The sequence below is a fragment of the Neophocaena asiaeorientalis genome, unplaced genomic scaffold (assembly GCF_003031525.2).
Source record: "Neophocaena asiaeorientalis asiaeorientalis breed wild unplaced genomic scaffold, Neophocaena_asiaeorientalis_V1.1 scaffold91, whole genome shotgun sequence".
Lineage (NCBI taxonomy): Eukaryota > Metazoa > Chordata > Mammalia > Artiodactyla > Phocoenidae > Neophocaena > Neophocaena asiaeorientalis.
The window spans coordinates 13,724,350-13,752,253 of NW_020173198.1; the positions used below are offsets into that span (position 1 = coordinate 13,724,350).

Consider the following 27,904-nt stretch of genomic DNA (forward strand, 5'->3'; position numbering starts at 1 on the left):
CCCACAAAAAAAAAAAAAAAAAAAAAAAAAAAGGCAAAGACTATGAAAAGGAAATGTGTGTGTTATGTGTATTTGTACAGATAAGCAAAGATCACAATTTGGTAACACATCTTATTGGGAATGAGAATTAGTACAAACTCTGTGGAGAAAATTTAGCAGTATCCACAGATATTGCAATATCTGTGTCTATAGCAATACTTATTGCTAAATTTACCCAGCAATACCACTTCTAGCAATTTATTCAATTTGCATAAAACAGAGGATGAACAAGCTTTTTCACTACAGCACTGTTTGTGATAGGAAAACTGGAAACAACCTAAATGTCCAACAATAGGAGACTGGTTAAATAAACTGGGATGAAATTAATTCAGCAGAAGCATAAAGTGACCAGAAGTGACCATGAGAACGTGAGCACCCTGGTCCATTCACAATCCTAACCTGACCCTGAGAATTCACAGGGAATGGATTTGGGCTCAAGCCAGTCTTTTCTAGACTCCAAGGGGCAGAGTGATTCCAGATAACACTTGGGGACATGTAAACCCTGAAGTCGACTTTTATGTTCTAACATGGAAAGACGGCCGTGAGACACTATTAAGTTGGGGGAAAGGTTACAGAATAGTATTAATTCATGCTCTCATTTCTATCTAAAATTTAAATATCATGTATTGTGTTAGTATAGGCATAGGAAAAAATTGGAAGAGAAGAGTATACACCAATCCATTAAAGCAGTTATTAAGTGCCTACTATGTGCTAGGTGCCGAGAACATACAGATAAATAAGGAATTAGAATGTCAATTCCATGAAGGAAGAGGAATTTGCTGTCTTGTTTCTATTTTAGCTCCAGTGTCTGGCACATAATATATACTCAATTAATATGTGTGGCATGGAAGGAAGGAAGAAAGGAAGAAAGGAAGGGAGGGAGGAAGGAAGGAAGGAAGGGAGGGAGGGAGGGAGGGAGGAAGGAAGGAAGGAAGGAAAGAAGGAAGGAAGGAAGGAAAGGAAAGGAGGGAGGGAGAGAGGGAGGGAGAGTCCCAGCCCACTCATCACCCACAGTTGCTCACAGCATAGTGTAGATACAGGTGTGAGCAGATGAGACAGGGCAGCGCAAAGAACTCTGGGAGAAAAGGACTCCGAGCTAGTAGATCTTTGCATAAACTGTCTCTCATCCTTGTGTCATCACCTCCCTTTCAACAGAAGAGAAGTCAGTTGCAAAAGTCGTGGCCATGGAGCTCATTTTCAAACTCAAAGCTTATCCAGCTGCTGGGCGCCCTCTTCTTTAAGAACACCGCTTGGCTCTGTAAATGAGAACCAGATTATCCAGCCTGGCTTGGGGCCAGGAGTGCTGCTAATGAATGCCTCCAAACTGGATCTTAGAGAGGCAGAAACTCTTGGAACAAAACGACGCATTTTGACAATTTCTGGGAGACTGGCTTCAGTCAACTCGAAGGTGACACCCAATGTCGCTATGGGGAACTACAAAGAAATCCTAAACGATGGTTCCAGAAGAGGGAGCCTTACTGGATGCTTGCCTTTCTTCGTTTTTCAGTTAACTCCATGAGGTTCTCAGGGAGGCCGTGCTAAACAGGGAGAGCTTGCCAGGGCTGTGTGAAAAGACCCTCCGACTCAAAAACCCACTCAAAGCGAAATGAACACATCCTTGGTGGAGGGGGCGGGGGTGCTATGGCTTCTCTCTGCCTGAATAAGCGGGTGACGATTTCATTACTGGGTTCTTCTCTGATTCCTTTCTTATAGCATTTGCTTAATTACAGTTGCATTTGAACAGCAGAAGCCTAAAAACTCTCCTGAGACACATTTGCGGAGGGCCCTGCAGTCATCCAGATGCAGGTAGGAATCTCTACTCTGTCTCTTAACATCTGGGTAGCCCGGGACACATTCCTTCATCTCCCTGAGCTTCACTTTTCTCACTTGTAAAATGGAGATGATGATACCTATTTTGCAAGATTGCTGTGTAGATTAAATGAGATTCCTATGTGCACATAAAATAGAAAAGGCTTGGTAAGTGTTGATGTTGTTACTATTATGGGTAACACTTACTGAGTCTTTACTAAGCCTTTGACATGTGCTGCCTTTTAAAATCCTTACAACAACCCTATGAAGTCGCTAATATTTCTATCCTCATTGTGTAGCTGGGGAAAACTGAGGTCTGTAGGGAATGGTCATGGTTTTGTACTAATATACAGCCAAGTTAGGATTCAAATCCAGGCTATCAACCTGAGAGCTCCCATAGTGAATCACTATTTTATAGTGGCTCCTGTATGAAATTGTTTAGGAGGCCATTCAAGATTAAATGTACCCAGGGACTTCCCTGGTGGTCCAGTGGTTAAGACTCCACACTTCCACTGGTTCCATCCCTGGTCGGGAACTAAGATCCCTCATGCTGTGCAGGCCAAAAAAAAGAGGCAAAGGATCTGAATAGACATTTCTCCAAGGAAGATAAAATAGTCAGTAAGCACATGAAAGGATGGCCAACTGCCCAACATCATTAGCCATTGGGGAACTGCAAATCAAAACAATGATATACCACTTCAGATCCACTAAGATGACCATAAAAACAAACAGACAACACGGACAACAACAAACATGGAAAATAACAAGTGTTGGTGAGGATTTGGAAAAATTTGAACCCCCATACCTTGCTGATGGGAATGTCAAATGGTACAGCCAGCTTGCAAGACAAGCTGGTAGTTACTCAAAAGGTTAAACACAGAGTTACTCTATGACCCAGCACTTCCAGGCGTATACTCAAGAGAATTGACATAGAGTTACATATGACCCAGTATACCAGGTATATACTCAAGAGAATTGAAAACATATGTCCACACAAAGACTTGTACATGAATATACTGCCCTTACTCTCTGTTCATAGCCCAAAAGTGAAATAATCCAAATATCCATCCATTGATGAATGGATAAACAAAATAGTATATGTATATATGTATACATGTATATAGTATATATGTATATCAACACAATGGAATATTATTCAGCCATAAAAAGGAATGAAATACTGATACATACTATAACATGGATGGACTATGAAAACATTATGTTCAGTGAAAGAAGTCAGTCACAAAGGACCACACATTTTATGATTCCATTTATACAAAATGTCCAGAACAGGCAAACTCATAGAGACAAAGTAGATTAGCAGTTGCCAGGGACTGAGGAGTAGATGTTGGGCGGAAATGGAGAGTGGCTGCTAATTATTAAGAAGATGAAGAAAATGTTCTCAAATTGGTTGTAGTGATGGTTGCCCAACTCTGAATACACAAAATAATTGAATTGTTCACTTTAAATGTGCGAATTGTATGACATGAATAAATCTCTTTTTAAAAAAAGTTTCAATGTATAAGTAAATTTTAAGACCTTTGTATTTGTCACATACCTCACACACATCAAGTAATCCTTACTGAGACACATGTCACAATTTTTACTCTGGGAAAGCAGAGTTCATGGGCCAGGTCCCAGGACAGACACCAGTTGAAAAACTAAGAACTCACCAGTGAATGACCCAACTCATTCTAGTCACATGCCAGACCCAGAGTCAGTTACCTGAGGGCTGGGGGCTGGGCAAAGCCTATTTGGACACGTAGTGGTACGTCTCCCTTCTAGACACCTCAATTAAATTGCTTACAGACTGTCTTTATTGCTGTTCAGTGGTGCTTTACTCTCTTGATAGAAGATGGGCAACGGTTCATGCTTTCCAGCAACTGTATCACAGCAGATGATCTAGCAGCTGATTTCTTATTCTTTGGACCATCCCGTCCTGTTTCTAACCGATACAATTTCTCCAGGACTCTGGAAAGCTGGAGGAGGGGGACATGCCTTCTCCCTTGCCCCTCATCCCTTTTCACCATCAACTTACCTGTCAGACCCTAAGCCAAAATTAAGGCTAACATTAAAATTAACCCTCCCTAGGTTCCAAATGAAATTTAGCAAATCATCAGTGTCTTAGTCTGTTTGGGCTGCTATAACAAAATACCATAGACTGGCTGCTTTATAAACAACAGAAATGTATTGCTCACAGTTCTGGAGGCTGGAAGTCCGAGATCATGGGACCAGCATGATCAGGTAAGGTGGTACAGAGTTCTCCCTGTGTCCCCACAAGACAAAAGGGCACAAAGGAGCTCCCTGGAGCCTCTTTTAAAAGGGCACTAATCCCATTCACAAGGGCTTGGCCCTCATGACTTAAGCACCTCCCAAACACCCCACTTCCTGATACCATCTTATTTAGGGTTAGGATTTCAACATATGAATTTGGGAGAAACACAAACACTCAGACCATAGGAATCTATAAAAGTAGAAAGCAAAGATGTCTGCTGATCTAGTGAAGAGGTTCCGCCTTGCCTGTCCAAAGGCTCGCACTTCCTGTGAGGAGAAGGCAGGAATGCTATGTCACACACCTCCAGGAGACAACATTCAGATCATTGTTCCTGGAAAAGTGGTGCCCCAATTTGAGCAGGCACAGCCTACACAGCTCTAAAGAGAGGAGATACCTCTCCTCAGAGTGGAAACAAAGGATCCCTGCACTCATCTTCATATCCTCAAGACATCACTTCACCTCCCAAAGTAGCATCGACCACACTGCCTGGGGCTCTGTGGACTTGGTAAATATTTTGTTTCCCCAACAGTATTCTAAGCATTGAAGGCAGGGAAGATAACTTATTTTCCTTGGAATCTTCCACATAACCACATAAATAGTTATAAATCAAAACTTTGGACACATGGAGTGGTAGGCTGAATAACAGCCCCCCAAAGAAATCCACATCCTAACCCCAGAACCTGTGAGTGTTACCTTACATGGTAAAAGGCACTTGGCAAATGAGTTTGCAGATTGAGTTACAGATCTTGTGATAGGGAGGTTATCATGGACTATGGGCTCAATGCCGTCACAAGGGTCCTTATAAGAGAAAGCCATGAGGGTCAGAGTCAGAGAAGGAGAGGTGACAGCCGGAGCAGAGGTTGGAGTGATGGAGGACCACGAGACAAGGAATGCGGGCAGCCTTTAGAAGCTAGAGAAGGTGAGGAAATGGATTCTCCTCTAGAGCTTCCAGAAGGAAGGCAGCCCTGCTGACCCAACTTGGACTTCTGATCTCCAGAGCTATAAGAGAATAAATTTGGTTGTTTTAAGCCATTACGTTTATGGTGATTTGTTACAGCAGCAACAGGAAATACACATGGTACCATCTTCCTCCTCTTGTTCATCATTATCTTGGTGAACACTGATTGAGTTTACTGATGTAATCTTTGTTAAAATGAATAAATGGATGGTACTATTATTACCCCTATCTTACAGGTGAAGAAACTGAGGCTCAGGGAGATTACATAATGGAAGGTTTTGCTTTTGTTTTTGTTTTTTTGGTTGCAAACAGCAGAAAGAGACTCTGGCTAGCAGAAAGGGAGAATGACCCCAAGTAGTATGAAACATGGAGGAAGTACGATCTGGGCAACATGGCAGCCGCTGAACATGTGTCTTCCCTAGTGACACTTTGCCCTCCGCTACACCTTCTTTATGAACTTCTTGCCTTTCATTCATGAAGTATTTGTTGAGATCTTACTATGTGCCAGGCCCTAGGCTAAGCACCGGGGATATAATGTTGAACCAAAAACCTGGCACGATTCCTACTCTCATGCTGCTGTGATGCTTACAGCCAAGTGAGGAAACACATTAATCAGATCATCACCCTGAAAGACAATACACTGCAACTGTACTAAATGCTGTTAATGCAAAATTCGAGGAGCGCAAAGGACAGGGGAGCAACCGGTGAGCTGATGTGTGGGGAATGAGTAGGAGTTACTAAGTATTAAGAGTTGGAAGGGAACAGACACCTACTCCTCAGTGGTGTCCTAGATGATAACAGAACATTTTAAAATTTTTGGTTCTCTTTCTCCATATTTAGTACCACTGCTGGAAGAGAGAGATGCAGCAATACCACATGGAACTTCCTGCTGATGATAACATTTTTTTCTCTTATTTCTTTATTGTGGTTATTGTGATAAAACATATGTAACATGAAATGTGCCATTTTAATGATTTTAAAGTGAACCATGCAGTGGCATTAATTACATTCAGCATGTCATACAACCATCATCATCACTATCTCTTTCCAAAATTTTTCATCACCTCCAACAGAAACTCTACACTCATTAAACAATACCTCCTCATTCCCCGCCTCCCCCAGCCCCTGGTAACCTCTATTCTTTCTGTCTATGAATTTGCCTCTTCTAAGTACCTCATATAAGTCAAGTCATACGAAATGTGTCCTTTTGTTAGCATAGTGTTTTCAAGGTGCATCCGTGTTGTGGCATGTATCAGAACTTTATTCATTTTTATGGCTGAATAATATTCCATCATATGGAGATGCCACTCTAAGCCTGCATCCATCCAAATATAGTGCTAGGACTTCGAGTGAGTTTCTTCTTTGGACACATCTCTATGTTTGTTTCTCTTATAGTTTCACCATCTGTAAACTGGGAACATTTCTTAAAGGCAAGGCACCACAGAGAAGGAAATTCTTCAGCCAAAGCTAGTCCACAATATCTTAGGGCCACACTGTAGATGGAGCAGAAATGGATGAGATACACAGAGCTCCAGGTGTGTGTACTCCACCATCTGTACAGTCACCCCTCAGTATCCATGGGGGATTGGTTCCAGGATCCCCTCAGATACCAAAACCTGTGGATGCTCAAATCCTTATGTAAAATGGTGTAGTATTTACATGTAACCTACACGCACCCTCCCATATACTTTAAATCATCTCTTGATTACTTATAATACCTAATACAATGTGAATGCTATGTAAACAGTTGCCAGAGCACGTGGCAAATTCAAGTTTTGCTTTTTGGAATTATCTGGATTTTTTTTTTCCCCAAGTAGTTTTGATCCATGTTTGATTGAATCCACAGATTCGGAAACTGTGTATACAAAGGGTCAACTGTACTCCACCCAGCAGCCAAAACGCACCTAGGAAAAATGTTCAAATACCCACAGTCCTGCATCCCAGGCAAAGGCAGGGCTGCCAATCCTCCTGTCTCCCCAGGGCAGACAAGCAGTAGAAATGACAAAAGCAGACTGAGCATTAGAAAACCAACACAGGCCTGAGGATAAGTGGGAGACAGTGGGGAGCAGTGGGGACTGTGGAGAACTGGAGAGAACACGGTCCCTATCCGCTCCCATCACTGCCATGAGGGAATATGAACCCAACGCTGTCAGAGCTTTCTGTTAAAATATGCTGGAAATCTGGGGTTTTATGTGAATTTGCCTGATTTTAAATGCTGGCAATTAATTTTAGAATATTAAACACAAAGCAGCCAAACAAAACATGTCTGCTGGTTGCATATAATCTGAGGATGGCCAGGTCCAAGAGCCTACTACTAAGAAAAGACACAAGACCAGTGCCTCCCCCCCATCAGAACCAAGAACTGATGGTAGACGGCAAATTTCTTCTGTCTAAATTGCTGTGTGGTCTTGAGCACATCACTTCCCCATGATGGACCTCAGGACCCTTAATCTATGAAATGATGGGGTAGACCAGATGTCCTCTAAGATCTCTTCCATCTCTGCTATTCTAATATTTGACCTTCTTTAAGACTCTGCCCCAAAGAGAACCCGGGGGACGGTCTGTTTATTTTTTAAATTGTGGTAAAATACACATAACATATAATTTACCATTAGTGGCATTTCGTACATTTATAACATTGTGCGTGCAACTATCACCACTATCTACCTCCAGAACATTTCTTCACCCCCAAAAATCTGTCTTCCATGTGCCTGATTTTCAAGGAAAAGGACGCTCATATCTGATCCTGAAATTTATTGCCTTAAGAAATAAACCAGAACCCCTTGGTAGGTGGGGTGCAAGAGAGAGGAGGAAGCGAAGGAAAGAGGAGCAAGTCACAGTGTATCAGGTGGTAGCTTGAGTCTCAGGAGCACAGCCATGCAGCCAACTGATGCCACCCGCAAGGCTGGCTCTGCTCTCCTGAGGTCTCAAAGGGGCCCTCACCACCAGCTGAGCACAGACAGAGGGCCCTTGCTGCCTTGGGCCCAGCTGTTATTTTCCATTCAAGTACAAAGCATTTCATCCAGCAGGAAAGCCCTCCCTGAGTCTGCAGCTCCCTTCCCCCACTGGGGACACATCACTAGGATTAGATGAAAGGGAAGTGCATCCATGAGTTCCTGGTTTAGGGGGATCTTCACCTGCACTCTTTGAGAGGCTGATGGTTTGAGAGCCCTGCACATTGTAATGACAGCAGCATACAAGTCCTTCCCTCATTAGCAGGAAGGGAAGTGAGAGCAGCCAGCCCTCAAGTCTTCCTTCCTCTCCCCAGGGTGTTTGTGTAGCCAGATTCAGGGTGAACTGACAAAAGCGGGACATGGAACAAGTTTTTCCATAAGGCTAATTGTGCCCAGTCGAAAGGCTGGACTTTTCTGAAAAGATGTTATTGATGTTTATATGATCTTCCTTTATATGAAATGATGACGGAGTAGATGGGAGTTTTAAAATTTTGTTTGGTTTTCTTTTGTTTTAATTTGGCAAAAGGAAAAGTTGACTTTGTCCTTTACCCAAGTTTTTGGAAAATTCACGGATCTGTGAAATTCTAAATTCTGGGGAGACCCTGACCTACTTGTGACTATGAGCAGCCCCCAAGGAGGGAGGGTTACACAGGCAGGATAAGAGCACCGCGCTGCTGCTTTAATTGTCCTGAGGAAGGAGCACGTCAACCCTTCAAAAAGTAAAGAGGACAGTGTAACAAACCCTCATAAACCATCACCTGGCTTCAAAAATTATCAACTACGGGCCAAGCTGGCTTTATTTTTACCCCCACCTACTTCCTCCTGGATTATTTTGAAGCAGTGCCCAGATATCATATCATTTCGACTGTAAATATTTCAGAATGTATGTCTAAAAGGTAAGGACTCTTTTTGAGAAAACCTAGCCAAAATATAGTATTATACCAATAAATTTTAAAATTGAAGTATATTTGATTTACAATATTGTGTTAGTTTCAGGTGTACAAACTGATTCAGTTATACATATAAATTTTTTCACAATTCTTTTCCATTATAGGTTATTACAAGATGTTGAATATAGCTCACCATGCTATACAGTAAATCCTTGTTGTTTATCTATTATATATACCAATAATTTCTTAATATCATCAAATATCTTATTAGACATTCCTGACACACACATTCCCTCTCTCTTTCTCTTAGTCTCTTCAAATCAGGATCCAAATAAGATCCGCACATTGCAACTGGTTGATATGCTTCTTAAGTGTCTTTTAATCTACAGGTCCTCCCTCTGTCTCTTTTTTTTTTTGCCCCTTCCAATTTACTTGTTGAAGAATTAGATCATCTGTCATTTGTCCTATAGAGTGCCTACGTGGAGTCATTTCATATCCCCCATGGTCCTCTGTATTTCCTATTAACTGAGAGTTAGATCTACAGCCTTCTTTATATTTAGGTTCAAGTTTTTTGCCAAAAAATAATTTCAAAAATGGTGCTGAGTGTGTGTTCATCACAGGCACACAATGACTGTCTTTCTGTGGTGTTAGAAGCCACTGATGCCAAGATCCACCAATTCATTAGGACTGCTTCTATATTTCTATTTGGTGAGGTCATCGGGTGACCAGCTTCTCCTGGTTTGCCTGGGACTTTCCCAGTGTTATTACCTTGAGTCCTGCATCCCAGGAAACCACTCTGTTCCAAGGAAACCAGGTCAGTTGGTCACCCTAGCTGAGGTTCCATGTTCTCAAGAAGTGATTCTTCCCATGACCCCTCCTTCCCTTTGCCATACTGGGCAGAGAACTCAGAGACCAAATGTGGGTAACAGAACAGAGAATGCAGGGGTAGGGCCACTGTGTTAAGCAGCCAGTCTTGGGTGTGGTTGACACCTTAGTGGCTGCCCACTCAGCTTTCATTTCTACCTTCCTTGTGATACCCTGATTTTTGTCTAGGTAGTGATCTCTACTCACATCCCCAGTGCTTCAGAAGAGCTGACCACAGCCCCAGCTCCAGGGATGGGCTTTCCCTTTCCAGAACCAAGGCCCAGACCAGTAAGTACATGCCATTCCCCAAGCCACAGCTTGGGCCAGTGAATCCCAAGAAGTGGTTTGCTAGGGGCATTGGGAAAACATTCTCTCTCTTTTTTTTCCTAACATACTATGAACCATTTCAAGCACACAATTGAATGATATTTAGTAAATTTACTTAGCTGTGCAACAAACACCACAATACAGTTTTAGAACATTTTCATCACCCCAGTAAGACCCCTCATGCTCATTTATAGTCAACTCTAGTCCCACTCCAAGCCCCAGGCAACCACTAATCTGTGTTCTGTCTCTATGGATTTGCCTCTCCTGAACATTTCATACAAAGAATCATACAGCGCACGGTCTTTTGTGACTGACTTCTTTTACTTAGCATATTTTTGAAGTTTCTCCACATTGTAGCAGGTATCAGTACTTCACTCCTTTTGATGACCAAATAATATTTCATCATAAGGATGTACCACATTTTGTTTATCCATTCATCAGTTGATGGGTTGTTTTGATTTTCTGGCTATTATGAGTAATGCTGCTGTGAACATTCTGTACAAGTCTTTATGGGGACATATGTTTTTATTTCTCTCAATTATAAATACCGAGGAAATTGACTGATCATACGGTACATTTATGGTGACGTTTTTAATAGACTGCCAAACTGTGTTCTAAAGGGGCTGCACCATTCTACATTCCTACCAGAAACGTATGAGCGTTCCTGTTTCTCCACACCCTCACCATCTGTTAATTCCGTCTTTTTGATTATAGCCATCCTGGTAGATATGTGGTGGTATCTCGTGGTTTTAATTTGCATTTCTGTAAGGCTGAATGTTGTTTAGCAATCTTTTCATAAAGCACATCCTCACTCTTAAGAGCAAGGCATGAAGAAAGAGCAGTCTTGTTTCTTCTAAACAGATGTGAGGTCCGTGACCTTCCCATTATTCTAGGACCAAGTGACTCAGAGGAACAGTTTCAGAGCACTGATGAAACAGTACTCAAAGTCCATCCAACCTCCAGACTCCTTCAGTCACAGGAGCCAAGAAATCCTTCGTATTGTTTAAGCCAGCTTGAGATGGATTTTCTTCAACTTGCATTTTATTGAGTAGAGTAGAGAAAGGCACATTTCCTTATCAATTCTGAAGCAAAGACCAAGCATTTGGAGTGAACTTTGCATGCGTGCTGAGGTGAGGACAAAGGATTCAATGCAAATAGCACAAAGGACTTGATATAGGGAAGCAACTGCCTCTAGCAGAGAGATCAAGAAATAAGAATAAAGGAAGGTAAGAGAAGAGAATGAGCTAAAGGTGGGAAGCTGAAGAAAAGAGCACTAAACTGAACCACAACCAGAATATTATTTTAGCCCAAGCTAAGAAACGTGTAAAGGTCCTTCGTGAGAAAATACAAGAAATATCAGAATGAATCCCATTGTATAGAACACATAATCCACTGCATGCCTTTCTATTTAAGTTATACAGTTTTCATTCCATAGTATGGGTTCGGTCATTCTCTATTTATCCTTTTCTCATCTTAATAAAGTCCCAAAAGCCCCAATATTGGTTAGATGTTGGATAATTAATACCCAATAGTTGCATAGATAAAATAAGATGGAGAAAATTATATGACTTTAACAGCAAATTAAGAATCCCTTCTAGGGAGGGAACTGTCTTGGTTGGTAAAGATGACTAGATAAGTGCTTGGGTTAGAAAGTGAGTCTCCTCTTTTTTCTCAGGCCTTAGGTACCAAGACTTCAGAGGAAGTAGAAACTACCCAAAAGAAGAGAAAGAGAAGAAGCTGGACTCCCCAGGGGATTCCTAGAGGGAGAGGATGGGGGGCAGAGACAGGAAGAGGAGAGGATATACAAAGCCAGTAAGATGGTAGGAAGCTATGCACTATATGATGGGGCCACTCTCTACAATTTCCCCTAAAATCTCTGCTTGATTGGATGTTGTGGAAACTGAAGAAGTTGAATTCACATTGGGTTTGACATGGTGCGGGAAAGAGACAGCACATAAACAAACCAGAACCCCAAGAGGCAGCGGACACAAGGAAAATGTAAACCTCCTGGGAAGAAGCAGAGATCAAGAGGAGGACTTCGGGTTTCCACACGCCCTGGGTGTAGGATGGAAGGTGTTTCTAAGACAATTTCTTATTTCATCTAGCTCTACTGTGGCAGGAAGGTCCCCAGCTGGTGTCTGAGTGACACACACATATCTGGACTAGATGAAGCCAGTGAAGCCCCTGCATCCATACACTGGAGAGAGACCACAGCAAACTCTGGGTCCCACTCTTAGAGATGCCTATGCCTGTGGGGTTCATTCTATTCAGAGGAACTCCATACACCTTCCCCACTCTCGCTGCAAGACCACTACTGTTTGCTGGCTTTCAGGCTATCTCTATCCATCGTGGAAACCTGGGTTCAAATCCCAGCTCTGACAGTTACTAGCTGTGTGACCTCCAGCAAGTTACTGATCTTCTTCCTAAGCTTCAGTTTACAGCTACCTAATAGGGTTGTCATGAGGAATAAATATGGTGATGCATGCAAATGGCTTAGCACGGTGTCTCACATACTATGCATCCATTACATGGTAATTACGTGCTAGCAGTTGTTGTTGTTATTACTATTACTGTTGTCCCATCCAAGGATAAAGCGGGAGGGCAGCTGGTGGCAATAGCTTTCACAGAATCATTTAATCTCATAAAGTCCTTGATAAGGACTTTGTCATGTAGCCCAATCTCCCAGCTGATGTTTGATCCTACTAGGTTGTCTATAACACCATTCTCTTCCATCAGGTGGCCTGTTCCATCTTTTGGACCATTGGAAAGTTCTACCTTGTTGCTGAGGACATTTGGAGCTGCTTCCTGTGCTGAATGGTTTCCACTTACCCATCCAGATTCACCCTCTACCTCCTTTACCCTGCTTTCTGCCCCAGGATGCTGAGAAGTGTGGACCACATCAACAGTAGTTAATCCTTGCTCTCTTGCTCAGAGTTGGGTTCAGCCAGTTGAAGACATTGGCAGGAGAATAGCCCACAGGAGGAAAGAGGCTGGGGTATTAATATCCTTAGCTCCTTCCCTGCCAAGACACAGCATGTTGGCTGCATTCCTCTACCAAAAGCCACAGCTCTTGCCAGGCAGCCCTGTTGTACATCTATAGCTCTTTTTTCTGGGTTCCGTTAACTGGTCTCTCTGTCTGCAAATTCAAACAGGAAGGTAAGTGCTGTGATCAGGGAAGCAGAGACTGAGATGGGAGCAAAGAGAGGGGGCATCCAACTCAGACTGGGGGAATAAAAGAGGGTCAGAAAATGTTTACCTACAGGCTCCTGAAATTGCAAGCCTTCTGCTTGTGATCAAAACTAGTAATTTTCCTTATGTTTAGGCCAGAAGCATCTGGGGCCGGTGAACTGGCCTGGTTTCCAGCAATTTTCCACAGGTCAAGGTGAGCCTGGGAGGGCAGGAAGCGGTTTTGCTCACTGCTATGTCCTCAGAACCCAGCACACGGCATGAGGCTGCCAAGCTGTACAACCCAGGGGCACCAGGTACTTTGTATCCTCTGTGAATTGCACCCCATCCCCCAAGAAGTGCACAACACAGGGAACTCTAGCAGTAGGCACTCAATCAATACAGATCTGTCAAATAAATGGATGAAAGAATGAGCTCCAGTCCCCAAACCAAACCAGCCACAGACTCATTTCATTTGGAAGATTTCTCTATGGATCATGACAGGGAGAAAGGAAAAAAGCCTCAAGTAAGTGGTTGTGAAGTAAGTGAAAGTGGTTGCATTAGTCAGGGTTCTCCAGAAAAAGAGAACCAATAGGAGACATATATTTAAAAAAAAAAAAAAGGCTTATCAAAAAACAACCCGCTCCCACCAAACGCAGTATCTGTGAAATGCAATAAAACAAGGTATGCCTGAAATAATAATAAAAATGCCCCCCACACACACACATAGGTTTATTTTAAGGAATTGGCTCACATGATCTCGGAGGTTGAGAAGTCCCAATGTCTACAGCTGGTGGGTTGGAAACCCAGGACAGCCAATAGTTGTAAGTTCCAGCATGAGTCCTGAGTCCCAAGGCAGGAAGAGACAGATGTCCTGGCTTGAAAACAGCCAGGCAGAGAGCATGAATTCTCCCTTACTTATCCAGTTCTCAGTCTGGAGAACTGAGTAGTTCTCCAAAGAATTGGACGAGGCCCCTCACACTGGGAAGGGCAATCCAATTTACTCAGTCTATGGATTCAAATGTGAATCTCATTCAGAAATACTCTCACAGGGCTTCCCTGGTGGCACAGTGGTTAAGAATCCGCCTGCCAATGCAGGGGACACGGGTTCAAGCCCTGGTCCGGGAAGATCCCACATGCCATGGAGCAACTAAGCTTGTGCACCACAACTACTGAGCCTGCGTGCCACAACTACTGAAGCCCGCACACCTAGAGCCCATGCTCCGCAACAAGAGAAGCCACCACAATGAGAAGCCTGCGCACTGCAATGAAGGGTAGCCCCCGCTCATGGAAACTAGAGAAAGCCTGCACACAGCAACGAAGACCCAACGCAGCCAAAAATAAATAAATAAATAAGTAAATAAAATTTTTAAAAAAGAAAAAGAAATACTCTCACAGACACATTCAGAATAAGCTTGAACCAAATATCTGGGCACCCTGTGCCCACTTGAGTTGATACATAAAATTAACCATCACGGAGATAAAGCTTTCAAAAGCATTAGAGCCAAGAGTACCTGATGGCCGGAGAGTCATCCAGGCAGAGCAACAGGAGTACCTGGGCATCCAATCTTCAATCCCACCTTCCTCCCCAACCAGGAACGGTTGGTTGGTTATGCGTTTGCTCACTAGGCAGAGATGCTGGGACCACTGCCAGTTCTCTAGGAAAACACGGCAAATGGCTGGAAACAGACAAGAAATCTCTCCACCAGCCTCTGCCAGGTCTCCATGGTTGTACCTAAATGCCTCTGGGGGAGGGCAGAGCTGGAAGACAGCTGCCCTCCATTCAGGGGCCTGGGAGGCTGATGAACCTTCCACAGCTGGGCCGGTGAGGGGTGGTGTAAAGAGGAAGGGGCGGAAGACCACAAGAACTGGCTTTTATTAACCACCCGAATCTTACTAAATCCTCACAACTGCTGCCCTGCCCTCCACTCCTCCTCTCACTCTAGTTCATTTCTTGGAGCAGAAACTGAAGCCCAAAGAAGTTAAAGGACTTGCCCCATTTCACAGATGAGGAAACTGAGGTACAGGAAGGTTAGATGACTTAACCATGATCACAGAGCTGGCAAGTGGGGATACTTGAAAAGATGACGCCAGACTTTCAAAGGAGAAAGGAAAAGGGAAAAGGCCACTGGTCGGGGAGGGGATGGAGGAGAGAGCCAACCCATTCCACATTTTGACTTGTCCTTTATTTTTCATTCCTATTCACCATCCTAAACCTTCTCTGAGATGCCTTTCCTGACTCCCTCCCCTCCTCCAATTCCATCCTGCAAACTGACAGCCTCCAACGAATTTTGTTATTAACCCAAAAATTGAGAGGTTGCACACTTTAAATATCTAGATTTCTAGCCTCTCTTAAAAATGTACGCACTTTGGTAGTCCTGGGCCAGGACTGCCCCATGGCAGGCGGAAGGGTCTGCACCATTAGCGGAGGCCTGAGCCCCACCCTCTGGGTCCCTCACCCCTCAACCTGTTTGAACTCAGTTCCTTCTTGAACTCTGTTCCAGCCACATTGTCCTTTAGACTTTTGCTCAGACATACCCCGCTCCTTTCCAACAAAGGACAGAGGCCCTGTCCTATACTCAATCTGTTCTTGGAGCCCTCCTTCCCTGGTCTCTGTCAATTGTCCCCCCACAGAGCACCCAACCCAAAAGAGCAGTATGCACCCCCCTCGTTATGGGTTGAATTGTGTCCCCCTAGAATAAGATACATTGAAGCCCTAATTCCCAGTACCTGTGATGTGACCTTATTTGGAAGTGGGGTCTTTGCTGATATAATCAGGTTAACATAAGGTCATCAGGGGGCCCCTAATCCAATACTGGTGTCCTTATAAGAAGAGGGAAATTTGGACATAGTCACACAGAGAGCAGGCCCTGTGGAAACATAGAGATTGGAGAAATGCTTCTACAAGCCAAGGAAGGCCAAGAGTTGCCAGCTATCCCCAGAAGCTAGCAGAGGCAAGGAAGGATTCTTCCTTAGAAGAATGGCAGCTTCTGAGCCAAGTCCAACCATCCTTAGTCCAACCATCCGTGGTAAGTAGGTGGAATAACTAGTACAAACACAACCATCTAGGGTCACCTCTTTTGAAAGCATATTGTGGGTACTTCCAAAGAAGGAGGAAGTCGGGACTTCCCTGGTGGTCCAGTGGTTAAGACTTTGCACTTCCACTGCAGGGGGCGTGGGTTTGATCCCTGGTCGGAGAACTAAGTTCCCGCATGCCATGCCGTGGGGCACGGTCAAAACATTAAAGAAGAAGAAGAAGAAAGTCACCCAAAACAGGGAGGAAGAGAGAGATAATGATGATGGTGTGCCCCAAAGCGCCAATGACTAAATCCCTGGACACCATTCAACAGGTTTTTATTGAGCACCTACTCTGTGAATGCACCAGAGTTTAAACTCAGTGCCAATGGTTCAGCTATGCTACTTAACCCACATAAAGACTATGAGTTGATAAGGTACATCCCTCACAGGAACTGAGAGCCTTGACTGTGTTCAAAACAAGTTCAAATGTCTCTGGCCCAGGGACGCTAGCACCCAAGAAAGCATTAACAGACCTGAAGCAAACTTTATCACCATGAATACAGTTCTTGTTATACTACTTCCTTCTCAAATGTTCTACTGCAAATTTCTGCAGGAAGATCCCGAAGGCACTGACAACAATGATGATAATAATGGCAACAGTAATAACAGCTAATGTTTACAGAGGGATTAGTCTTGCATTCCTGATGCCCACTAGGCATTTTTACATTCGTTTTCTCATTAAAGGGAGGCTATGATCATTATCGTGTCTCTTTATAGATGAACCTGATGCACACAGAGATCTGATTACTCATTCAGGCTGGTACATGGTGAAACAAAATCTCTCTGAGTCTAGGGCTTTAGACCATTATTTTTTTTTCCTCTATCTTATGCTTTAATTAAAAAAAATTTTTTTTAGTAGGGGAGTGACAGGATCAGATTGGAGCTTTTTTTTTTAAAATCCTTTCATTTATTTATTCATTTATTTATTTAGGCCACGCCTTGCTGGCATGCAGGATCTTAGTTCTCCAACCAGGGATCGAACCCATGCCCCCTGAGTTGGAAGCATGGAGTCTTAACCACTGGACTGCCAGGGAAGTCCCTAATTTAAAATTTTTGTGTATGTTTTATAATGTACATAATATATTAGTGCCATAGGACATGTTACAAAATAAACAACTAAATATTAGGCACACACTGAAGTTTGGGTTCAACCTCAGAATTCAACCAGAATCTTAATTGACTGTAGACCCCTATTTTTTATGCTATCTTCCTAAAACTGGACCATCCATTCATGACAGCTGATGCAAGAGAATAAAATAAATGTCACGTAGATACAAGAAAAGTGGGAAGCCGGTTCACTGTCACAAAGACAAAGTCATTTTCATTTGAATATCACTGCCCAGATCTGCACAAGTCTTCTGTATCCCTGCTACATCTAACACTTCAAGGCCGAAAAACTATGGGCAAGTGGAGACAAAAACCAAATGCATCTTCAGAAAAAAATATTCAATAACAAGGGTACAAATATTTATCCAGGAAGTATCAGAAAATATCAGGCAAATTATCATTCTCTGATTTTATGTTTAATTAGAAACTGGAAACACTCAGTTTCCTTTCAAATGAAGTTTGGTTTGCTAACTGGAAATCAGCCAGTCTTTCCACCAAGTAATTATACGCAGACTCTAATCGCCTGTCTGGAAGTGAGGTGCAAGCTTGCTGAGTCGAATGCTGCTGCTGCTATTCTTTTCTTTTTAAGATTTTTAATTTTATGTATTTATTTACTTATTTTGGCTGTGTTGGGTCTTTGTTGCTGCATGCGGGCTTTCTCTAGTTGCGGCGAGTGGGGGCCACTCTTTGTTGCGGTGCGCGGGCTTCTCATTGTGGTGGTTTCTCTTGTTGCGGAGCATGGGCTCTAGGTGCACAGGCTTCAGTAGTGGTGGCACACGGGCTCAGTAGTTGTGGCGCACGGGCTTAGCTGCTCCGCGGCATGTGGGATCTTCCCGGACCAGGAATTCAACCCGTGTCCCCTGCACTGGAAGGTGGATTCTTATCCACTGTGCCACCAGGTAAGTCCCTACTGCTGTTATTAGCTTGGTGACATTAATAGTGTTTAGTAAGAGCCTCGAGGATTAGCACCCGCCAGCTGGGCTAATCTGACAAAGGCAATTGAAACCCCAAAGAAACAGGACATAATTATAATTTACACTGTGGGCAGCAGTGTAAGCAGTGCAACTGCTCCACGAGGCATTAGGGAATGTGGGTTGAAAGGGTCTGAAAATATATATATTCTTTGACCCAGAAGTTCACATCCAGGAATTTATTTTATAGAATTAAGGAAGCCGTCAAAGATTTGGTTACAAGAATGTTCATCATCATGTTGTTTAAAACTGTGAGAAATTGGTTTAATCAACTGTATAGAGCATCTATACAATGGAGTACTATGTAGCTGTGAAAAAAGATGCTACAGAACTAGACACCCTGACGCATAAAGAAGAGACTTTTTTTCAAAGAAGATCTGCAAATGGCAACAAACACTTTAAAAATGTTTAACATCACTAATCATTACAGAAATGCCAATCAAAACTGCAATGAGACACCATTTCACACCCACTAGGATGGCTACTATTAAAAAAAAAAGGAAAACCAAAACAGAAAACAAGTGTTGATGAGGATGTGGAGAAGTCGGAACACTTATGCGCTATTGGTGGGTATATAACAGGGTGCAGCCACTGTGGGAAACGGTATGGTGATTCCTCCAAAATTTTAACTTAGAAGTACTATATGATTCCGCATTTCCACTTCTGGGTATATACGCAAAAGAATTGAAAGCACGGACTCGCTACAACATGCATGAACCTAGAGGACATTCTGCTAAGTGAAATAAGCCAAACACAAAAAAGGTAAGTACTTTATGACTCCCATATACCCTTTTCTGTAGAGCAGAGATCTACTGATCAAACCAGCACAGGATTCCAATCGTCTCAGCAGTGACATTTTTCTAGGTACAGTAATGAACTGACATTTTTCTTTCTATATCAGGTTCTTAAGATTTTTGTAATTATGAGTCAGTCTTTGAGTCTAATAACCTCTGAATGATATTATGTGCTGAATAATTAAATTATAATGGAACACAGATAGAGATGCCTCGGATCTCCTTATCTCACATTTTAACTGATGGCGCGGTCACTATAAAATGACTAAGGGAGAGGAATATGAGAGAGAGGAGTAGAAGACAAACACACCCCTTCTTCTCTCTGCAAAGCCTTTCTAGCAACCTCTCCCCTCAACCATCCAAGCTATCTCCCAGTACTGAGATGTTGCAAGATCACCCTTGACTTAAACCCCAGTCTCATATGAATTACCACAAAAGCATCTTATTCTCTGATAACACATCTCACATCAGGCTCTGTAACTTAAGACTCCACTAGGGGGTACTTCCCTGGTGGCACAATGGTTAAGAATCCACCTGCCAATGCAGGGGACACAGATTCGATCCCTGGTCCAGGAAGATCCCACATGCCACGGAGCAACTAAGCCCATGCGCCACAACTACTGAGCCTGTGCTCTAGAGCCCGCAAGCCACAACTACTGAGCCCACATGCTACAACTACTGAAGCCCATGCGCCTAGAGCCCGTGCTCTGCAACAGGAGAAGCCACCGCAATGAGAAACCACGCACCTCAACGAAGAGTAGCCCCTGCTCGCTGCAACTAGAGGAAGTCCAGGCACAGCAACAAAGACCCAATGTAGCCAAAAATAAATTATTAAAAAAAAAAAAAAAAGACTCCATGAGGAATCCTGTAGCCTTTCCAGCTTCACATGATGCCCCCTCCTCTCTGCTTTTGTTCATTTGGGTGTGACTTCACTTCCTCTTTGCACATCAAATAACTGACTTGTTTTCCAGGTATGCAGAGGAAGACTCAGAGTGGGAAACAGAGATATTTTGTAGATCTTCTAAACTGACTCTCCACCTATTACAGACTGACTGTGTGCCACTCCACAATTACCAGTCCCCTGCTGTGCCCTTAGTATGAATTTTGATGTCCTCTGATGACCCTTATCAACATTCTCAAAGCCATACATCATGACCTGGATGCATCCCTAGAAAGCAAACACAGCAGAGTACTCGTTGTCTGGGGCTACTGATCCCTTGGACTGTTCTCTGGGGCTGAATCAGATGTCAGCTCAAGGAGTTGCATTTCTACCTCCTTAAATTCCCTCTACAACTTTCCATAACATAAACTTTGCCTACTCACACTGTTCAGGAGTGAAAGATCATCAGGGTCTCAGGCCACAAAGGTCAGTTGCTATTTCCAGAAGCCTGGCATGGTACATGAAATGATTTAGGAGGAATATGAGAAGACTGTGTATGATAAAGAGGCATGCTATTAAATAACATTAAGTCACACAGTGCGACAATTATTCTCCACTCAATTACCCTTTGATTAGTTCTAGAAGACAGTCCCTGGTGAATTCTACCCTGTTTTTAATGCATCTCCAAGGCCTGCTAACCTCCACCTTGAACACAGATAAAGTGGATCTCAAGCAGGTAACAGTATCTGGCCAAAATGTAATAATATTTTGTTTCATTTGTATGTAGTTTTTTTTTTTTTTTTTTTTTTTTTTTTTTTTTTTTTGTTTTTTTTTTTTTTTTTTTTTTTATTTATTTATCTTTGGCTACGTTGGGTCTTCGTTTCTGCGTGAGGGCTTTCTCCAGTTGCGGCGAGCGGGGGCCACTCTTCATCGCGGTGCGCGGGCCTCTCACTATCGCGGCCTCTCTTGTTGCGGAGCACAGGCTCCAGACGCGCAGGCTCAGCAGCTGTGGCTCACGGGCCTAGCCACTCCGCGGCATGTGGGATCCTCCCGGACCCGGGCACGAACCCGTGTCCCCTGCATCGGCAGGCGGACTCTCAACCACTGCGCCACCAGGGAAGCCCTGTATGTAGTTTTTAAATTATCTTTTTTTCATGGTACGGGAGGCTTGTTTTCTATTTACTATAGTAAATAAAGTTTCCTTTTAAAATAAACTTGGTGAAGAAAGGGTGTCTATTTAAAGAAAAAAGCATTAAGTAAATAATAGTACAGATGGTAAGCACAGATGGCAAAAATGTGAAGACTGAAGCTGGGGTCCTGGTTTGGGGTCAGATGCAATAGCACAGGGAGATCAACTCAGTGCTTTGTGTCCCCCTAGAGGGATGGGATAGGGAGGGTGGGAGGGAGATGCAAGAGGGAGGGGATATGGGGATATATGTATACGTATAGCTGATTTACTTTGTTATACAGCAGAAACTAACACACCATTGTAAAGCAATTATACTCCAATAAAGATGTAAAAAAAAAAAAAACAAAAAAGAATGGCCTAGGTTTGAATTTTGGCTGTGCCACTTGGTAGCTCTGGGATCCTGGGCCAGTTATTTCACTTGTTTGAGGGGATAATCCATTCCCTATGGAGTAGCTGCATGGATTAAATATGTAAGCGCATCACCGAGCAAGGTATGTGACTCATAAAAGCAGCCCATTCAATGGATACTTTTGGTATGACTATTGCCCCGCCTAACTCTGGACCACAAGCTGTGTTTGCTTTCCAGACTGAGGAGTCTGCCCCCACAAGGATCCATCCCTGGCCACATAAGCAACACAGAAAAGGCTGCTTCTGGATGAGCCCCACACTGGCACACCTGGATGCTCTCTGCCTTCATCTCTTCCGTGGTCATCCATCAGTGGACTCTCCCAGCTCCTGACCTTCCCTCCTGAGTGCAGACAGCCCGATCTTTTCATTCATTTCTTCATTAATGGGACACGTACTTATTAAGCGCCTGTCAGGCACAGGGGAGACAGCACTGACCGTGGAAGCCGAGCCGCAGCTCTCAGAGCACCTCCACTGTGGATGAATGCAGATGAGCAGTAATCAACAAGAAGACACAGACATGGAGCACTTTCAGATAGTTTGTGCCCTGATCTCCTCCTGAAAAGGACACTTGCTTACAATGTGAGAGCAGAAACAAGAAGGCAGAAGACGGCTTTTCCCCAGCTCAGCGGGGAATGTGCATGTCAGATGACAGAAATTTTTTGTCACTCTACACGTGTCCAAGAATGACCAAGAAAGTGTTTCGAGTATTGATTTGGGGGTTACAAATAAATTCTAGTGAGCAGACGTATTCGCAATATCAAATCTGCAAATAATGAGGACTGACTGTAAATGAGTGTGATGTGATAGAGAGTGAGGAGGAGGAGGTTTCAATTTTCAATGGGGAATCTCTCTGAGGAAGAGGTAACATCTCAGCTGAAACTTGAATGATGAGATGAAGCCAGTCATGTGAGGTTCAGGGGACACAGTGTGCCAGGCAGAAGGAGCAGCAAGAGTACAGGATGGGAGAAAGAAACAAGCTTGGCGAGTCGGGGAATCAGAAAGGAGCAGCTGAAGTGTAGAGAGTAGCCCGTGATGGGGAGAGAGGCAGGAGATGAAGTTGCAGAAGTGAGGTTGGGGTGGGTTGGTCCTCAAGCCCACATAGATCCTGGCCCATCACCTATATAAAACTCAGATCTTCCTCTAGACAAGGGGCTCCTTTCTGGCCACCCCCATGGTCCTACCCTCAGCTCCTACCTCTGATGGACCCTCCCAAGTAGCCCTGGCTGGCTCCCCCTGGCAGCCCAGACCCTGCTCTCTCTCTACCTTGGGCATGCTAACAAGTAGGAAGTTCTTTCTTATGTATAACCTAAATCAGTGTTGCAACAATTCAAATCCATTTTCTGTTGTCTTAAGTAACACTATAGGAGAGTTACCATCACCATCCTTAATATATTACAATTCCTTAACATATTACAATTAGCACTTTCTGAGCACAAGCAATATGGTAAGAGCTTTAAGGGAAAAGGCTCAGAGAGGTTAAGTAACTTGTCAAAAGTCACACAGCTAAATGCTGCAGGAAGATTCAGACCCAGTTCTATCTAACTCCAAGCTGAACTCTTTCTGTTATGTTCTACTTCCCTCCCCTGGCTCTTCTCAAACGTACAGACTCTCAACACTTCTCTTTATGGATGGTCACAATAACCTGATTTATCTATATATAAACAACTAGGTGGCTTTTCTTGTTCCCCAGACCTTGCCCTGTACAGGTTGAATCAAGAGTCAGTCTCTATACACACTACTATATACAAAATAGATAACCAACAAGGACCTACTATATAGCACAGGGAACTATACTCAATATCTTGTAATAACCTATAAGAGAATATTAAAAAAAAATATATATATATATATATATATATATATATGTATAACTAAATCACTTTGCTGTACACCTGAAACTAACACAACATTGTAAATCAACCATATTCCAATATAAATAAATAAACAGAGTCAGTCTCTACGGCTTATTCTTATTTGCAAAGTTTGTAATCAGCAAGAGTCGGTTCAGTGTATAACCAACGGCATATTAATATTATTTAAATCCTGAAAATAGTAGATGTGAAATAACATTTGTTAAATGAATGACAAACCAGGAAGGATCACATTCTGCTAGTTTGGCTGAGGGGACAAATGACGTGGCATTTGTCAGGCAGTAGCCATGCCCTGGCATTTGTCACGCTGTGTCCATGTTGGGTGGACATTCTGCTACCCTTCAATAATTAGGTCATTTTCAATAAATAAAACTTATTCTGCTATAGAATTATTGGACCATACACTTCCCCAAGGTCTCTATGAATTATGCATATTATGCAGAGTTTATATGGATCATTTCTCTGTGCTGAGTAATTGGACCTAAATATTGTGAGAAGTCCATGCAGCCTTCCTCAATCAACAAATCTTGATATCCTTTCTCCCTTCTCCCCTTTTTATATCTTGGTTTCTGACTTTTCTCTTGTTTCATGCTTTTTGGCATTATTGTCCCTACTGTTTTATTGTAAAATGCTTCCAAACTTCTTTGGAAATTGATAGGGTTTCGCATCAGTGACATTTTTAGAATGTGCGGCCATCCTGTTGGAATCAGTGAAGGTTTTAAAACCACAGATTTGTTTTTAATCCAACTGATCAGAAAACAGCTTATTTGTTAAAGCAAAGCTTTAAAAGATTCTTTACAGGAGCTAGTTTGTGCAGTTTCTGATTGAGTCCCTATGCAAGACACACGAGTGATGTTAGCATTATGTGTGAAGATGTGTGGAGGATGAGCCCCAGCTTTGCAGTCTGACAGATCCGGGTTCAAGTCATTCAATTTCTCTGAAGTTGAATTTTCTCCCTTTGACAACGGAGATATGACCCTTCAGGGCTGTTGTGACACTAAAGATAAATAAATTTTGAAGTTACAGTAAAGATAATAACCGTAAGAGCCAGCAATTCCACTTCTGGGTATATACCCAAAAGAATCGAGAGCCAGGACTCAAAGATACTTGTATACCAATGTTCACAGCAGCATTATTCACAATAGCCAAAAGGTGGAAACCACCAAGTGTCCATCAACAGGTGAAAGTGTTAGGGGAAACACTAACTGAAACCCTGGCCAGGCAAGATAGTAGCCACTTGCATGAGTTATCTTACAACAGCAGGTCCTGGTAAGGAAAGCGGAACTAACAAGCTACCACCAAGAATTCGGGAAAGGTCAAAAGGAGAGACTCTAGTCCATATGTCCTACCAACCTCCCAGAATCCTTCTCACTGGAATCCGTCTTGGCTGAGCGATGTGTGCGCCACCAGGAAGGACCCTGAGTCAGAATGATTGGCCAGAGACAACCTGGAAACTAACCCCATCACCATAAAACCTGAGACTGCAAGTCACGTGGCAGAGCAGTTCTCCTGGGTTCCCTTACCCTGCTGCTCTCCTCCCGGGCGCCCCTTCCCAATAAAGTCTCTTGCTTTATCAGCACGTGTGTCTCCTCGGACAATTCATTTCCAAGTGTTAGACAAGAACCCACTCTGGGGCCCTGGAAGGGGTCCCCCTTCCTGCAACAAATGGATAAACAAAATGTGGTATAAACCTACAATGGAATATTATTCAGCCTCACAAAGGAATCAGATTCTGATACAACATGGTTGAACCTTGAAAACATGCTAAGTGAAATTCACCAGACACAAAGGGACAAATACTGTATGATTCTACATATGAGGTGCCTAGCATAGGCAAATTAATAGAGACAGAAAATAAAATAGAGGTTATCGGGGGCTGGGGGAAGGGAGTTATGGTTTACAAAGTTTCTGTTAGGGATGATGAAAAAGTTCTGGAGATGGATGGTGGTGAGGGTTGCAGAACAGTATGGATGTACTTAATGCCACTGAACTAAAAGTGATTAAAATGGTAAATTTTTGTTAGATATATTTTACCCCAATTCTTTAAAAATAAAAAAATTAAAGATAATAAAGATAGTTATTTTTGTTAATAAATTATAATTGCTGTCATTACATATTTGTATAATATATACATGATTTAGTAGGCTAGCTGTGCAGCTTAAAACTACTGAACCTAGTCGGAGTTTTCCTCGTCTTACCTGTACCAGACCTTTCTCAGCAAGGGGTCTGTAGAAACGTGCGGGGACCCTGGAAAGAAAGGTGCAGGCTCTTAGGTGTAAAACATCACAAGCACTATGGTAATACCTCAGGAATAATGAACGCTGATTTCTGCAGAATGAATCAACTTTTCATCTGAGTCAGCTGATTACTATCAGACTTTCTGTGCTCTCTGTTATGGGTCTTTTACATTCACAAAGGGAATGTAATGAGATAATCATTAGCCCTCAGACAGCTATCTCAAATGTAAATCAATAAGCCCGTGGAACCTGGGGACTGCTGCTATTTAGACACCTTTTTTTTTTTTTTGCGGTACGCGGGCCTCTCACTGCTGTGGTCTCTCCCGTTGCGGAGCACAGGCTCCAGACACGCAGGCTCAGTGGCCATGGCTCACGGGCCCAGCCGCTCCGTGGCATATGGGATCTTCCTGAACCAGGGCACGAACCCGTGACCCCTGCATCGGCAGGCGGACTCTCAACCACTGCGCCACCAGGGAAGCCCTAGACACCTTTTAATGGCCAACCTCTGCTAACCCAGGGAGAGAGTTGGGCCATGCTGGCTGAGGAAACAGGCAGCTCTTAGGGTGGTCCTGGTAGTTTCATTCTGCTTCAGGGGGCCAAACCCATTTACAGGGAACCCCAGGAGGTCCGCGATCATTAAACTTCTTGGATTTTGGCCACGGAGGGCACTGGGATTACCTTGACTAAGATCTCTGAATACAAGCATTTCCTTCAGATGAATGGGCAAAGTGACATAAAAGATTTACTCACAGAAGCATCTCTGATTCCTGGGGAAACCAGAACAACGAGTTTTCCTAGCAGTTCATTGGGAAGGTGGTTAACACACAGGAGCCGGTGAGGAGGCCAATTTCAGGACAAGAACCAGTTGATTAACCAAGACGGAGTTCTCAGGCTCAAAGTCATTGTGATCTTGTTGGCATCACCAAGTTTTAACAACATTGTAAGCAGATAGGGTAGGGTCCCCAGAGAAACAGAAACAGGCATGGCTTTCTTGACATAAAAGAAGGCATTTTGGGTCTAAGCCATTTTGTGATCTAAGCCTGGCCACAAAGCTTGCCCTTGAACAGGTCTCAGTAATTAGTGATCTTAAGGGAAGTGAGGGAATGCAGGAACAAAGGAAAAACAGTCAAGAAACAATAGTTCAGCGATAAAACAGAGTCCTAGTTCCTTCTCAAGGGATACACATCACAATCTAATACAGTCTTTGAGTTCTGCAGGAACTCAGGTGGAGGACAGAATGATGTTGACCCTCGTGACTTCAATCAACTGAAGATTGGAGTCTGTTGACCTTGGCCCCAATTCTATGCTGACTTCTCCTCTTCACAAGCTCCTTCATGAATATGCATGTACCTTTAGCTTAAAACCTCCCCAATTTTGCTGTTCAGGGAGACACTGCTTTGGGAAAGATCCCCGGTGTTTTCTATACTTGCTGCAGATGATAAATCCTTCCTTTCCCTGCTCTTTGGCTTGGTTGTGTCTTTTGGCTGGACACCCACCCAGAGGTGAATCGAGTTTTTCAGGTAACAATATCACTGTCATCATCATCATCGTCATCTGCTATCAATTCAGTCTTCCCTTACCTTTTTTTAAAAAATTTTATTTATTTTATTTATTTTATTTTTGGCTGTGTTGGGTCTGCTGCTGCACGCGGGCTTTTCTCTAGTTGCAGCGAGCAGGGGCTACCCTTCCTTGTGGTGCACGGGCTTCTCATTGCAGTGGCTTGTTGCGGAGCACCGGCTCTAGGAGCGTGGGTTTCAGTAGTTGCAGCATGCAGGCTCAGTAGTTGTGGCTTGCGGCTCTAGAGCGCAGGCTCAGTAGTTGTGGCACACAGGCTTAGCTGCTCTACACCATGTGGGGTCTTCCTGGACCAGGGCTCGAACCCGTGTCCCCTCTATTGGCAGGCAGATTCTTAACCACTGTGCCACCAGGAAAGCCCTTTTCCCTTTCCTTTTAAATCTTTTACAATGCAATCTTCTTTGTGAAGAATTGTTTATGTATTTGTGACTCATTGAGACCCCTTTTGATGTCACCTCTTAGGTCATTTCATTTCAAACTGCATTTCCATTAATCTAGACTTAAAAAACAAAC

At 43.3% G+C, this 27,904-nt stretch overlaps 1 protein-coding gene across 2 annotated transcripts in view; it reads right to left on the reverse strand.

Annotated features, from left to right (window-relative positions):
- Window positions 1-27,904, reverse strand: part of TNFRSF17 (TNF receptor superfamily member 17) — a 71,777-nt gene that overhangs the window by 36,502 nt on the left and 7,371 nt on the right. For both annotated transcript variants that reach the window (XM_024744294.1, XM_024744293.1), the window contains exon 3: window positions 25,778-25,826. In XM_024744294.1, the coding sequence (XP_024600062.1) occupies window positions 25,778-25,826 (49 nt within the window). The remainder of the gene's footprint in view (window positions 1-25,777; window positions 25,827-27,904) is intronic.